Source organism: Cyclopterus lumpus, chromosome 9, assembly GCF_009769545.1.
Source record: "Cyclopterus lumpus isolate fCycLum1 chromosome 9, fCycLum1.pri, whole genome shotgun sequence".
Lineage (NCBI taxonomy): Eukaryota > Metazoa > Chordata > Actinopteri > Perciformes > Cyclopteridae > Cyclopterus > Cyclopterus lumpus.
In genome coordinates, this window is record NC_046974.1 from 23287695 (window position 1) to 23304174 (window position 16480).

General features: G+C 41.8%; 1 protein-coding gene across 1 annotated transcript; it reads left to right on the forward strand.

Annotated features, from left to right (window-relative positions):
• The first annotated feature begins 2752 nt into the window (after nucleotides 1–2752).
• On the forward strand, nucleotides 2753–15805 carry mapkapk5 (MAPK activated protein kinase 5). The gene is made up of 14 exons (XM_034541594.1): nucleotides 2753–3691; nucleotides 6601–6674; nucleotides 9282–9357; nucleotides 9984–10081; nucleotides 10203–10311; nucleotides 10503–10592; nucleotides 10914–11009; nucleotides 11122–11202; nucleotides 11466–11653; nucleotides 11804–11924; nucleotides 12019–12149; nucleotides 12349–12464; nucleotides 13160–13264; nucleotides 14029–15805. Exons 1-14 carry the CDS (start codon nucleotides 3656–3658, stop codon nucleotides 14121–14123), a joined length of 1416 nt encoding a protein of 471 aa, XP_034397485.1. The 5' UTR covers nucleotides 2753–3655; the 3' UTR covers nucleotides 14124–15805.
• Nucleotides 15806–16480: the final 675 nt, after the last annotated feature.

Below are 16480 nucleotides of genomic sequence, written 5' to 3' on the forward strand. Positions count from 1 at the left end.
ACACAGGACATCTTGCAAATAATTAGTCTGACCTCGACAATCCAGAAAAATTGACATAGAGATACAAGTAGTTAGATGTGTACGTAAATCTCCCTAACATCATATTATATTTTAAAACTAATACACATTCATGATTTTGTCTATACACGATAAATGTTGTGTACATGTTGTGTAGCAAACAAGTAAGGAATTCTTATTCAGGTATCCTGATATAATTGATTTTAAAATGTATACTTAGTAAATCTAAATCTACTGTAATCTAAAAACGTGTTTTTCCTTGTTATATTTATTTGTATATGTTTATAAATGTATGCATTTGTATATATATATGTATGTATATTTATATGTGTATATATATACGTGTGTGTGTATATATATATATATACATGTATATGTATATGGATATATATGTATATATATATATATACATGTATATGTATATATATATATATGTGTATATATATATATATATGTATACATGTATGTGTATATATGTATATATGTATATATATATATACATATGTGTATGTATATATGTGTGTATATATGTATATATATATATATATATATATATGTGTGTATATATATATGTGTGTGTGTGTGTGTTTTTACTGTGACTATATTGTGCCCACTTTTGATGTATTTCTTTTTCTAGACAGGTGCTGACTATGTAAAGCTATAGTGGAGTAATGTCTGCCTGAGCAGGGATTTAAGTCACAAACCTGATGGGATTGTTAATTGTAATTGTGTTGTTTCTCCTAACTTGGCAGACATAGTTCGACCAGCCGTGTGTACTTGTAGATTCTATGACATTCTGTCATAGAATCGTAGCACCCACCCTCCAGGTCCCCTTTGCTTAAACACTGTTAGCTCTGCCAGCACTGTTGGCGCTGTTAGCACTGTTTACTGCGAGCTGCTGGCTCAGCCATGACAATGTTGAGACAAAAGAAATGCGCCAATTCACCGTGAAAAAATACAAAAAATAAAAAGTTTATTCTATTAATCATTCAATATTCTTATAAAAAGCTAAATACAAATCAAAATGCCCCATTCAGTTACAACATGTGTCTACAAGCCTTACTTTTGTATATGATATATTTATTTTCATTGTCCTATTCTTTAATTTCTTCCAACAAATTTTGTTAACATTTTAAACATTCCATCACTTCTCCTGTTATTCCAGGTAGTCTAATTTAGGACCATATTAGCTGCACTTTGTGAAGGAAAGAGATACAAATACCCTTTTTATAGTTTTCCATTTTTTTCTACGAACTGTAACATTATGTTTTCAGCTCTAAACATATATTTATATATTCAATAATTATTTGTATTTTCATGAGACTTAGCAAAATATCTACACTGAGTCTTTGCATTTATGAATTGACAAGCTCAGATGGGTATACAGTCCTCATGGATTAGAATTATGGATAGACAACCTGTCTTCTTCGCTGCCAGCTGTTCACCTTGTTCACGGACCTGGTTGGCAAATGCATTCCACTTGGCAAATTGTGATTAAAAAGTAACTCCCAATACAAAAGTACTTTCTGATGAAATAGTGAGACTTTGGCAGGAAATCAAACACAATGCCACGCGTTCCTTAAAGATATCTCTGAAAACAACATCCACCCAAAAACAAAGATGTCCTTTGTCAAAAATGAAGTTATGCTTTCCAATGCTTCTGCCCTAATATGGAATTTAAGTAAATATGAATTCATGCAAATTCATGGCAGCTACCAAGTAATTCTTATTAAGAAAGTACTTTTGTATTTGGAGTTACTTTTTAATCACAACTTGCCACCATGACACCTTTCTGGAACAACATATGTGTTGTGCACAGGAAAGAAACCCCTACATTGTGAGGAATGGATGGATCTGGTGTTTTATGAACATGTTAGATAACACAGGAAATGTACTCTCTTTTGAGAACATGTTTTAAATATCAATTGGCAGTGATAAAATAATAAAGATAATTTGCCACTGGTTTAAAAGCAATTCCAACTGCACTCCTAAGGTTGCAGGCAAACCTCTTGCAGCCCAAGTATTTATCCTTGCAATTAATTTCTTCTCATCTAATTGAAATTGGATAATATTTGCCTTTTTTATTAAAGTGGTATAGAAATGACAAACCTCTTAATATTTTTGCAATGAGTGACATGATGAGACACTCAAATATTTTATCTAGTGACCTTTTCATGTACTTCTATAATTGCTGCCTCTGTGACTGATAAAGTTGCTGAACTTCTGATTAACTGTATTATTCCGTTGGGATGTTTGCTCATTCATAAAACAAGATTTGTCCCGACAACTTCATACTTCAAACTGTTTATCTGATTTGAACTTACAGGCAAGGAACCGCAATCTTTTATTTTGTATTATTCTACTTTAATTGATGTGTGTAGTTCATAATATATTCGGCTGGTTTTGGTTTATACTGTATTTCAAGTGTACCTATTGTTTGTGTAAAAAGCAAACTGTTAATAAAGAGTTTATTGAAGGGAAAAAAACTGGGGCCTTATCAGGACCCACCGGGGTCGGACTAAATCCAAATCTCTTTGATCAAAATTTAAAACAGCTCATTTTAAAAATGCACTGACCATTACACGCTTAATACATATACAAAATCCACATGTTATCGCAGAAAAACAACACTAATCCACATGGTGTCTCACTTAATAAAACATTTCGATTGTTTTTCAATCAGGCGTTCAACACGGGCCCCAACATTGTGTATTCCCCTTTATATACAGCCGACGGTATTCCCCGTTGACAAGCAACTGTGGGATTAGCTAAACAGTGCAGAGATGTGTGAATCGCCTTGGTCACCTCTGAAAACACCCTCCATTAACCCTCCCCACCTCTGAGACTGCGCTGTAGTCCCGTAGGAGCGCTGACATCCATCACCTCCGTCTGACGGAAGCATGTTACCGTCCGCGGCTTCGAGTCGAGCTCTGGAGACGAGCTAGCCAGCTAAGCTAACTCGCTGGCCGTTAGCAGGCTCGGGCTTGACGACATAATAGGCTGGTGTGCTTCTGGGAACACGGTGTGCTCGTCGTGTCAGACCGACTCTGCGCTAAGTCCAGGACAGTATCGGCGATCTTCAGGTCGTGTCTTTGGGCTGCGCAACCTTTCACGGCTGCCCTTATTGTGTAATCGTCTGCCCCCCCGATCCCAGGATGGAGCCGCACAAGTTAGTCAGTTAGTCACCGGCGTCTTCGCAGCTTTAGCAGAGCACTGCTCTCATTGCGCCGGCTAAAAATACACTGCGCCTCCAAAAGTGCTGGCCTAGTCCACACTGGACCCGTCCCCGGCTTTTTCTATTCACCTTGCTCGGAGTCTGGCACTCTACATGGTCACCACACTGAGTTTAGGACTACTGGAAGCCGGAGCCCGAGGTTGTGAGCCCTGCTGGCCTGAGCTAACGTTACATCGGACCGGCTGGTGGACATCAGGTCCCCAAGTGAACAAAGCTCTGCGCTTGTTGATCGGCGACCGAATATCCTTTCGCCCCTATGGCCTTGTTCTGTCACAAGTAGTACTATAAACGAGCCTTGGTCCGGCCCAGGGTTGCGAGACCGAAACTGTGTGAAGGTCAGAGAAAACCCCGCGTTGTGTCTGTCGGCTGTCTGAGTTTGGCGAGGCAGACTCCATCTGCACCATGTCGGAGGATAACAACGCAGACAAGTTCATCAAGGTAATCTTCTCAAAGTAATTATGTGAGGCTTCATGCAAGTAGACAATGCAGTGGTTTTCACTTGTAGTAGTCATCTACTTTAGTCTTGATTTAATACCGTTTGAAGTAAATAAGATAAGTGATTTATGTTGAAAATGTTAAGGCATTAATGTTTTGTTTTTGTTTTTTGGTGTGTGCAACATGACTGTCAATGTTACGTCTCTACGATCTGAATTGCCTATTGCTCTAATATTGATTCTAATGAAGGCTGCAGTAACAAGTACACCTCAATCTCAGTCATAGATTGGAATACAACGCATGACAGCACAAGAGTTTGTGTGCGGCTCACAAATAGTAGAAATATCATGAACCGTGTGTTTATGGAAAGTTCCACTTCTTACATTACTATGGAGCTCCATCTAACATGGTCATGGTCATTATATTTCCATACACACCCTGGCTCTGGGATTTGTTCCAGGTCCTGCTCAGTGTGTCAAAGTGTCACTGCTCAGGCATTTATGAAAGCAGTAAAGTGTGATCCCAAGGGTCCCTGGCCCCCTGCTTTCATAGTTGTGTCAGTATGTACCTACTGCTGGGTTGACTGAGGGGATGGCACTGAGAACTGGAACACACTTGGGAAGTTATCATGACGAAGGATTCGTGGCTAACTTTGGACTGAACTAAACTCTCTGGTGTTGAGACCCTGGCACTCTAACCAAATTGGTAACCAATCTTTGTTAGACTCATTATCCAGAACCGCCAATGTTGGACATAGTGACGACAGAACCTTTACAGACGTTACATTTATGATACAGACCCCTGTGTAGTTGTGACAGCTGAGATGCCCCGAGTTACTATGTGTCTTACTACTATGTTACGTAATCATCATGAATCCTGATTATCATCAGCCTGCGTTCACACGGACCAGATAGGACAGGGCACTGACGGGGAGGAGGAAATACGGTGCCTGTTGGCAGGCCTATGTATTCTCAGATAATTCTAATTTAATAATTTCCTGAATCTTAGTTTGGGGTTGGTAACTTTAAAGTAGGAGTGTAGGATGCTCTCTTAACCATCTTTACTCAAATATTGCTCAAAGTTGGAAAATAGTGTAATCCAGCACAATTCAAATGCAAACTAAGAACTACATTCTCGTATGTATTAACTCCATTTACAGCATGTGTGTTATGATAGTCAAGCTACCTACATTAAGAACTATCAGCAGCGTGAAACTTGACAGGTGATATGAATAAGGCTGCTGGGGACAGAATAATTAATCTGAGCGTAGACTCTAACTCTTTCTTTTTATCGTGAAAATTCTTTGTAAGGCTAAGAAGCGGCTTCAGTTAATCCTCTAGTTACTGACAATAATTGGGAATAGTCCTTCAGATAATTTTTTTTCTTTTCTCACAGGAGTGGCGTGCAGTGGGCTAGTGCCTGTACTGCATGACAAACTGTGCTGACTGAGAAGTAAAAGCATACCTGTTGAGATTGGAACACACTGGACTTGGCCAGCCCAGTGCTGCCAACTCTTTTCCAATGAAAGCTCAAAGGAATCTGGCTAGAAAGTCTGCTACACTGACACCCGTCCCTTCAGGCCTCCCTCAAAAGCCCCACACAAATGTATCATTATGAACGTAAACATGGCTATCGTTCATACTAAGAGCTGTTACGTTAGCAGCTGTGACCTGTCAAGGAAATGTTTTAAACAGAAGTTTGAACTTAGGCAAGTTGACTAAATTAAAAGTCAAAATTGGCTTTGGGACCCATCTCCGTCCTGGTTTGGCATCGCTTACACCGTTAGTATACATCATTAGTATTGAAGCGTGCAAGTTTGATTCATTGGGCTGGTGAGCTGTTCTGTTGATTCGTGGGCCAGGTCACGAGCTTCAGTCCGTCTCATACGTGCTGGCTCGTAAGCCGGTTTCAGTTTGTGTGCTGCTGGCCGTCCAGTCGAACAGGAGAGAACCAGAATGGCTGCTGAACCGAGTCTCTGTTTAGAGAAAGGGGAGGACGTGGTGGCAGACGGAGGGCCGGAAGGACGCGGTGGAGAGCCAGGAGCGGCTGATGAGTTCAGATCAGAGCGCCAGCCGCGGCTCTAAGCAGCAACAGCCGAGACAGGATATGTCCATATATAATCCAAATGTGTGTACGTTAATAAAATATTACTTTTAACCCACTAGTTCCTTTCCAGGCAGGAGTGTTTAATTTCTCCGCCCTGCTGTATATGTGGTCTTCTGTGGGACTTTTTAAGCAGGTGCCCCAAAAACAACTATGTGGTTTTGAGTTAATTCAAAGTCCCAGTGACCTCTTCTAGTTGATGTAAGGACGCAATGCAGTCAACAGGACGGCAATAGTTGCGAGTCTTGACTTTGACTTTTGCTGTTTGGACACGCCCATCTGAACCTGGATGCTCTTGGGTCACCTGCCCAACAGGCCAGGGGGAAAGAGGTAACAGAGGATCCATAGTGGTTTGAGGATATGCAGCCTAGTGGTTTGGAGTTCAAGATTCCCTCAACTCCCACCACTACAGTGTGGAGTTCTGGCTCAGGGAACGGACTGACTGTCCTTATTTCCCCTTATTTCCCCTTTTACAGCGGCCACCAAACTGTGGAGGGCCTTGAAGGGTTGAAACGGAAGAGGGCTGATCCTGTTGTCATGGCTGCCCATCAGGGGGAAGTCTCTTCGTTTGTACACAAACAAATCTTGGGCTGTCAGCCACATGATTCAGTGATTACTGAACTAATTATGACCTATTTTGTAAAGCAGATTTTGGGGGGGACCTTCTCCAGGAGCTCAGCCATTTCTTGTGGGCGGAGCTACAGAGCGGTTCCTTGAACTGCACAAAAGTCAGTTTCTTATTTCTTTCCAAACATCGGATTAAGCACACTTTTTTTTTTTTTTTTTGGTGTGGTTTCTCTTCCCGACAGGAGACATCTATTCTGGACGAGTACAACATTAACTGGACACAGAAGTTGGGCGCCGGGATCAGTGGACCTGTCAGGTGAGTGCGTCAGATTGACGTCAAAGAACAGTTCTGCTGTCAGAACAGTGTTGCACCGAGAACCGGGAACAAAAAGAAGTCTGACGTGCCGGGTTTGAGCCCATCCGTGTGAGGGCACTTGAGATTGCTTTCTAGTTTTGTTTAGACCTGAAAATACTGGGTTGTGAACGCTTGTTAACTGAGCTGAACTTTGTGACCCTTCCTACATGTTTTCTTCTCGTGTGGTTTTTAAAAAAAAAATTTTTTGGGTCAACGTGTCCGACGTGGCACCATTTCAACAGCACAGTTTGACTTTATTCTTGACACATTAACACATATTGAGGATATGAAAAGGCCAGATGCTTGTCACTTGATGGGGCTTTAACAGACCGGACCAACCACTAGTGAGTAACCAGGGTCTGAAATTCGGTTTTTATTTTCTCATCCGCCACTGAACATTTTGTACTTCTAAAATCTATGTAGATTTAACACTTGCACACTTTAAATTGAAAAAAAACACAGAGTCAGTGGTACCAGACAGTAGATGTATAGAATATTGTGTGTGTGTGTGTGTGTGTGTGATGGAAATGTTTGGCACCGGTACTGTTGTTGTAGTCGGTGGGGGCTCACTTGGTCTGAGTAGCGTCTTGTGCTTCTTGGACCTGTTCAAGTTGCTGTATTTTTGTCTATTTCCTTCAGGTTCTAGTCGACATGCTGTTGATGAAATTTAGTTCAAAGCAACTCATCTGCTTTTATGAAGCGACACTCGAATCAAACGGTGGATTCTTGTGGGTGCACGAGGGACCAATGATGCAACCCGGCAGTAAGCAGCGAAGCCTCTTAACTACTTTAAATGATGTGCTGAATCTAAAGCACAGGCTGAGGTCGTCATCGTTCGTCTGTTGCGACTCAGCAAATGCTGGAGACGTCCCTCTGCGTGTCTCGACACAACCCGATTCAAGATGGTTTGCTGCTTCACATCTTTTGTTTGCAGCATCTGTTTGCTCCATTATCTTTCACCTTTTTTTAAACATCTCGTTTGCACACGTTGACCTCGGGCCGACAGTGATATGATCTCTACATGAGGCTAACTTCGGTTTTGTGTTTTTATATTTATTCAGTTAATGCAAAACGTTACAGAGGCAGCGGCTGCTCAAACACAGCCTTTTAATACTGCTGACGTTCTGCTTCTGTTCTGACTGCCCTGCTGATTCCAGGTAGATTGTAAAATATCAATCTGTGTCGCCGATTCCTCCTGCACTTTGAAGCTATCGTGGGTCTGTCTCAGTCTGTTGCTTCCTAACGTGTAGTTTGGGCATCGAGTGACGGGAATACTGAGAAATTGACTCATCAGTCCTCCAAACACATTCTTGAACTCTGATTCATGTTTCCTTTTGGGCAACGCTTGCGCGTCTCTTGTTTTTCAGACACTGTATTTCATGGAGACTTTAGGCTCATGCAAATCTTTTTTTTATTTCTCCTCCTCACCTCTTTTTATCTCACAACAGTCTTCACCCCCCCCCCCCCCCCCCCCCCCCCCCCCCCCCCCCCCCCTGAAAAAAAAACTCAGCTCTGTTATTCATTAGGTGGGCATTGCTTTCCAGTGAACTTTGGCCGAAGCACAATGTTTCTCACAGTAATGCTTTAATGGTGTAATCTGAGTTTAAGGGCCAGAGGTTGCTGTTTAAAGTGAATGTTGCTTCGGGGGTGGGGGGGGGCTTCAGATAATGAAATGCATAGCAGTGCGGCCCGTATTTCATGTGCTCTGCTACAATCAGGAGATGGTCATTCAAAAACAAAAAAGGACTCGGATGGCTCTATTTGGTTTAACTCTCATTACAAAAGATGCAGACAAGATTCATATGTCCCATAACAAAGGGTGATGTTGACAAAACACTGTTCTTAACTCCATCTAGTCGGCTGCTTTCTTGTCTCTGTGTCTATATCGGGCCACATTTAACTTCACAGCTCATATTCCCTCGACTTGAACACCGGTAGAAACATAAGTGTCATAAGCTAATAAAGCTGAAAGTCCTTAAACAAGCACCACAAACTCGTGTTGTGCAGCCACGCATCGTTCAAGCTGTAGTTTAACCGTGTGACCAAGATGCATAGAGTAAGCGGGACATAAAAGGTCCCCTGGCCATCGCTCTCTGGGATACAAACTATACAGTGGAGACGCTGTTTCAGAATCGCCTCAAAATGTAGTTTGGCAATCATCAGCGACTGACGTATAAAACGACGCCCATATAACTGCCATAAGCTAATATCACTTCCAATCGCTTCAATGGGGACCTGAAACAAACTGAATCGGATTATACACGAGACTGTCCGAAGACACATTTTTGAGTTGCTTTGATGGTGACGATGTTTCTTTATCATCAGCAAGAATGGCGGCAAAATGCCTGGCCGGCTGTGTATTTTCTAGTGACTGTTGGGTAACAGAAACGCCCGAAAACAAGAAAGAAATCCTGCCAGACTCCAGAAATGACCCTGTGTATTCTCACATCTGTGCCACAGGTCGGGCTCTCCTATTGACTGTTGTTGTGTGTTGACTGTTGTTGTGTGTTGACTGTTGTTGTGTGTTGACTCTTGTTGTTTGTTGACTCTTGTTTTCTCCCTGTGCAGAGTTTGTGTGAAGAAGTCATCTCAGGAGCGCCTGGCCCTGAAGATCCTCATTGATCGCCCCAAGGCCAGGAATGAGGTTAGTCACTGTAGCGGATTAATGCCTGTTGTCTGTGGCTGTTTCAATATGCTTTTGTTCGGTCTGCCTGCCAGTTATCAGTCTCCATTAATTCCTGTTTTTCTTTCCTCCTCAACATGTCTCTCACGCCTCCTTTTGTCCGTCTTTGTTGGTAACATCGTCCTTCTTTGGCGAACGCGCTATCTAGCGGCCTCCCCCATCTCGTTAGAAGACGTGTGTTTTGACCGAGCAGCTTGAAGCTGTGAGACATGCAATCAAAACAAGCGGCACAGACGTGCTTCACTCAAGCTTCCGCTGCTGAACTGTGAAAACTGCCACTTATAGGCAAATACACACCGACTACTGCTAAGCAATCTATTCTTCACGCGCTTTTAGCATCTTTTGTTTTTTTTGGGGGGGGGGGGTTTACCTCGCATTCGATTACATTTTTCACGTTCGAGCAGGCTTTGGTTGAATGTAAACTGGCTGCTTGTGAAACGATGCCGGTTCACGAGCCTTTTAATCTGTGTGTCATCTTTGCTGTAGTTTAAACACATTCATCACTTTGTGGGATGCTGTTGTGGTTGTTAAGTATAAGTATTTAAGTGAATTAACAGTACGGTGTGTTTTGATTCTCTTCCATTCAGGTGCGTCTCCATATGATGTGTGCCAACCACCCAAATATAGTGCAAATCCTGGAGGTCTATGCCAACAGTGTCCAGTTCCCGCACGAGTCCAGCCCGAGGTAAAGAGCGCCGTGTGCTTGGAATCCTGTGCATTTCTTATTTAAAAAATAGATCAAAGTGTTTGTTAATCCATATCTCCTCTTTTGCTCTCCCCCCCGCCCCGACACCTCCACACCACAGAGCGCGGCTCCTGATTGTCATGGAAATGATGGAGGGTGGCGAGCTGTTCCACAGAATCAGTCAGCACAGGCACTTTACTGAAAAGATGGCCAGTCAGGTCACGAAACAGGTACGTGAAGACACACCGATTTTAAAATGATTTGGTCCTCTGAATTACATTTATATTCAATCCCGGTTGGTTGGTCGGCCTTTGTCCACCAGTGTCTGTAGCCCCCCCTGCTTTCTCTCTCACTCTCACTCTCGCACACGCACACAGACGGGCAGAGTGGTGTCTCAGTCTGATGTCTCTTCCCCCTGTAGATCAGTCAAGCCTTGGAACATTGTCACTCTCTAAATATTGCACATCGTGACCTGAAGCCAGAGAACCTGCTCTTTAAGGATAACTCTCTGGTAAGTAGCTGAAGTTGCAGACATAAATACTTAAACTTCACCACAATGAATGAAGGAAAATAAACGTCTACTTTTCGAGACCTTGTAATGAGGAAAGAATTCTGACTGTGGCAGATAATGTGCAGGTATTTGGAATAGCCAACCTGCATTTTTAATCATAAACTACAAAATCAACACTTTAGTGATCTCCCTGGAGCCTGAATGTATTAATCTAAAAAAAAAAAAAAAAGTTAATGTCAAGCGAAGCCACAGCCAGAAATATGTTTCTGTGCTCGCTCCATGTTCATCTCTCGCCCTGCGTGATTCTGCTATTTTCCACAGGATGCACCTGTAAAGTTGTGTGACTTTGGCTTTGCCAAAATTGATCAAGGAGACTTGATGACCCCTCAGTTCACTCCCTACTACGTAGCACCTCAGGTAAAGAGCAGTTGGAAGTCATCCAAATGCACACGCACACATTGGGACATCTTAAATGCTGCAGCACATTTCCACGATGTACGTATCCCTTATATTCGTTATTTCTATTCAGGTACTTGAGGCTCAAAGAAGACACCAAAAAGAAAAGTCTGGAATTATACCTACTTCACCTACTCCTTATACCTACAACAAGGTGAGACCCCAAACCTGTTGGACTTTTTATTAATTATTGTTTAATTTGTGGTCTGATAAACAGTAAATCCATCAAATTCAGTGCACCAGGCAGTATCGTTATTTTCCAGGCTTCTGTTCTACGGAAGTGGGTGCGGTTTCATCTCTCGCCCACTTTTGTCAGTATTTTTCTAAATGTACGCAGTGGGTGGATGTGGGCTCACACTTGGAGGGGAAGTTACGCTTTCAATGAATGTTTCTTTTGTCTTCGCACCCGTTCTGCAGAGCTGTGACTTGTGGTCTCTCGGTGTGATCATCTACGTGATGCTGTGCGGCTATCCTCCGTTCTACTCCAAGCACCACAGTCGCACCATCCCAAAGGACATGAGGAAGAAGATTATGACGGGCAGCTTTGACTTCCCCGAAGACGAGTGGAGCCAGATCTCTGAGATGGCCAAGGACATCGTACGCAAGTGAGCCATTTTCTTTGTCCCTGCTCTGCGTCTGTGTTATCTCATCTGGCTGTCCTCCCAGAACAAAGCATTTCCTTACTGCTTTCGTCTTTTACCCCTTTTTCTGCCTGACGACGGGCTCTGCCTCCCGTCCTCCGGTGCCCCCTGCAGGCTGCTGAAGGTGAAGCCAGAGGAGAGGCTGACCATCGAGGGAGTCCTGGCTCACCCTTGGCTCAACTGCACCGAGGCCCTCGACAACGTGCTGCCATCCGCCCAGATGATGATGGACAAGGTGAGTGGTAAGGTAAAGGTGCACAAATCTACCGGGGTCCTCCTCTGTCTTTTCTTACTGTCTGAGGACTGTCTTACGTCCTCTCACCTTCCAGGCGGTAGTCGCTGGTATCCAGCAGGCCCATGCAGAGCAGCTGGCCAACATGAGAATTCAGGATCTGAACGTCAGCCTGAAGCCTTTAAACTCTGTCAACAACCCAATCCTCAGGAAGCGGAAACTACTCGGGTACAGTTGCTTTTGCTAAGGTTTTTTGTTCTCTTCTTAAAATGTTTAGAAATACAATATAGTTTTATTTCTGTGTTTTGAAGTTTAGATGGATCACATTTAAAAATCCCGATAAGACACAGTAGCCAGGTGAGCCTTCCTGTAGCGAATGCGCGACTCGGCGCTAAATCCAGAGTGTGTTTTGGTGTCCTCGTTGCAGCCCCAAGCCCAGTGACGGTTTCTTCATTCATGACCCAGAGAACGGAGGGGAAGACTCCAACGTCGCGCTGGAAAAATTACGAGACGTCATTGCACAGTGTATACTACCGCAAGCCGGTCAGTAAACACACACTCTAATGACTAAATGTTAACACGCGACTAGCACTTCGCTGAATGCATACTTTGTGCACTGTTTATAATATAATACATTACCCCACAGACGTCTACATTTCAGTCAACTAAGAAGCATTTTGTAAGCTGGAGATGAGAACAAAACAAAGATTGCCTATAACTTCATTTTTGCTTTGCAAGACACCAGAAATACTAATCTCACCAACGTTTTAACTGGTTTAATGAATTAACGTTGATTTGTAATTAAGCAATAATAATTACGACTGGGCAGTATGGAGGTGAGCAAATTTAAATGTCGTAATAGTCAATGATGCCTCTATCAGTACTGTGACAATATAGTAGGGTTGACCCAGAATAGTTACACATTTAAGTTGTTGATAAATTATCATCACTAATGAGGACATAAAGAACAGTCTGGTAAGTTCAGAAAATGACATCACTTTATCGTAATGCAGCATTTCAAACCAGGAAAAGATCCCATTTATGTCATTAAGATGTCTGAAATATATGACGACATCTAGTCTCATATCACGATATTGATAAAATATCGATATATATATTGGCCAGCCTCTAAAATTAGCTATATAAATGTATATTATGCACGTTGTTCTCTTGCCAGTGTTCAAGAGCTCTGAGAGAAAGAGAGAATCTTCTGAAGTGTCTGTTTGTTGTTTGTCCAGGAGAAAACGAGGATGAGAAGCTGAACGAGGTGATGTATGAAGCCTGGAGGTTCAACAGGGACTGTAAGCAGCTGAGAGACGGCCTGCAGGGGCTCAGCTGGGACGGTCAGTACCGCGTCATCTCGTCTATCTGGCAATCTTTATTAGCAATTAAACAATTGGAAGCAAAGCAGATGTTTTGACACCGGGAAGAAAAGCCGTCAGAGTTTACCGGTTGTTTTCATCCATTTTCGTAAAATTAATCTGACATTAGCGCTTCAATGTTTTTCCTTTCACAATGTATTTATTTAGCTGTAATGACGCCCCACGTTATCTGGCCTTTTGTGTTTCAGCCGTCTGCCAAAAAAAAAAGCTGCTGCAGTTACAAACGCAGCTCGGTTGTCCATATGGAGAAATAAATATAGCAAATATCACGCTGCAGTTCGTCCGAGGACCGATGAGTCATCGGTAGAGAGGTGACGATTGGATTCATTGATTCAACGATCTGCGGCTTTTCTTTGTTTTACGATAAATAACAAATTAAACATCCGTTATTTTGACGTTTTACAGCCCAAATGATTAATTTAAATAATTAGCAGATTATTAAAAACATGTAAATAACTGTACCGCCATAATTATTGGAACCAACATCGCTCCATCTCCCACCAAACATCAAGTGTACAAGTGTAATATTCTATTTTGAACTGAGTCACTGCGACTAAAGTCTCATGTATAACGGTACAAATGATACGTTTGTGTGAATTGTTGAAGCAACACACTCTTTCTCTTTTTTTTCCAGGTAAAAGCGTGAATCATTTACTACATTCATCTGTAACTTTACGTTGTTTATGTAGCTGCCAGGTCCATAACCACCAAATGTTTCATTGCAGGACGATCCTTCTCTGATAAAGTCGACCGCTTGAAGTTGGCTGAAATAGTGAAACAGGCCATCGAAGAGAAGACGAATCTGCAAGAATCTCATTAGCGACCGCTGTCTTTCTATCTTCTTTTTATATTGTTCAATATGACCCTTTTTAACCCATATCTGTAAAGAGGCTTTTTTATGTAAAATAATGCGCTAATTTTTCTTTTTCTTTTTTTGTGAATTCACTATTGTACAGCTGTAGATATATTTCAAAGAGGACTCGTTGGTACTATAATTTTTTTTTTTTTTTTATGGAAACTTGCAAAGAACATTGAAAGAAAACAAATATATTTTCATTTTTGCAAAAAAAGAGAGAAAAATCAGTTAAAGAAATTATTTTCTGGGAGTGAATTTTTATTTGCTGATTGTCCAAGGCGTCACATGTTTTATCCCAGTCATTTAATTTTATTGTTTTCTTTCCTTTTAACCACCCTGAGACTAATTTAATTTATTTAAATAGTTCCATTATTTTATACCTCATTTGTAGCCTGTCAGTGGGCTCTAAAGTCGAGACACGCTGTCTACGGTTGTCCTTCTACTCTCTGATTCTCAACCTGCGTTTTAAACTATATGAATCTTTGGTTTTGTGTAACTTTCCCCATGAACATTTTTTGTTGCGGAGAGGTTAATGTGAAAGAAAGCCCCAGATTATTTTTTTGTAAGCTAGTTAGAGATCGGAGCAGACTGAACAGGCATGAACACTATGGTGCATATAGATCATTGTGTTTTGACAAATATATCTTAACCTAAGGTCCACTTACTAGCTTTTGTTTTTTTGGGAGCTTTTAACTGCCTCACGATGGTCTTCAGATGATTTAAAGCATTTTTAAAGATATGGTGTTAAGTTCCAACAGTTTCAGAGGTCAAGAGTGAACTTTCACGCTCGACGAGATCCATCTGTAGGTTTCACAAAGAAAACCAGCTCAGCTCGTACACATGAAGAGATGACCACGCTCCTGAAGTTTGTGTCTGTCAAGTACAATGAAGTGCATACTTTTATATAAAGGCTTTTTATATGTCTTCCCATTTCTGATGTGATTCCGAAAAAGTCTTAAACTCAGTCTTCGGCTGAAGTTGTTGAGCTGTGAAACGGGCACGACCTGAGCGGCTTTGACTTAAAGTTGTATTTGCTGGAATTCAGGCCACAGTCCGTTAACATTTCAGTCATTTTAAAAGGACGCCTGCAAGAAACACAAGAACTACCAGAGGGTTTCAGCGTCCGTTAACAGGGTTCCTTCTCATAAAACTGCTGAATGTGCAATAATTGAATCATGTGTTCATAGCGTATGCGTGTTCAAGATGGTGAAATATCAGTATTAGTGTCTTCATTTCAGGGGGTCTGAATACCAGCAGATCCTCCCTCCCTTCACCCATCCTCATTCTTTAGTTTAGAATAATGTCATTGGTCAGCCAATAGTGACATATCCAGTCATATCTGAGTTGTATTTCTTTAAAGAGGGGTTAAAAGAAGGGACTCTTGTTCAGTGCCTGATTTAGTTATTCAATCATGTTTTCATAACTCATGAAAAGACCTTTTGATGAGGTCCTATCTTCATAAGGAACTTATGAATGAATGACGTTTTGTACCGTAATGAAAAAATGTGTCTCTTCTGAGTCTTTAGCAAACATGGGAGCAATATGGTGTTGCTGTCCAGTTAAAAACAAACTCTTGAGGGATTGAACAAATTATCCTAGTTAAGTTAAATAAACCATTAATAAAACCTATTGGATTCTCTGTAAAATGCTTTGTCGCATTGCTAAAAATCAACGGCTAGCTAATAAGAGGCACCGAACAGCGATGACATGTCAGCTGATCTTTTTCACGCCATCTGTCAGGGCCATGAATGAAAACAACTCTTTTCTTATTTAGGTTTGGCTTGAAAAACAAAAATATGAGGGGACAAAAAGAACAATTACTAATGTGATTCTGAGGGATGTTTTTCAATCCGTCTTGATGCTGTTTTTTCATGCAGCCCCCCTTGAAGTCTAAATGATAACCACAGCCTTAACCACATGCTCGGATGTGCCTTGTCGAAGGGCCGGCATCGTCATTCTCTCTCATCAGAGAAACTGAAATACAGGATGAAGGGGTCAGAGTAGTCGGGGATATTGCTAGTTGTCCTTCTGGCTGTGATTTTCTTGTTTTCCGTGTGATGAAACGAAGGCTTTCATTCCACAAAGAATCGTAGCCTCCTGGTTCGGCAACATTTTCTTCAAATGAATATATAGTTCTATATTAATATATCTGTTAAAGAAAATCTGCACGCTTAAAGAAAGAGCAGGAGACTACCCCTTATTTTACTACTGACACATTAAGGTAATGGTTCAACATGTTGGGAAATGCCCTTAAGTCTGCTGCTCCCTGCAGGGTGCGCTTGGTTGTGAAGATGCTACCTCCCTCCTCACATCCTCTGACT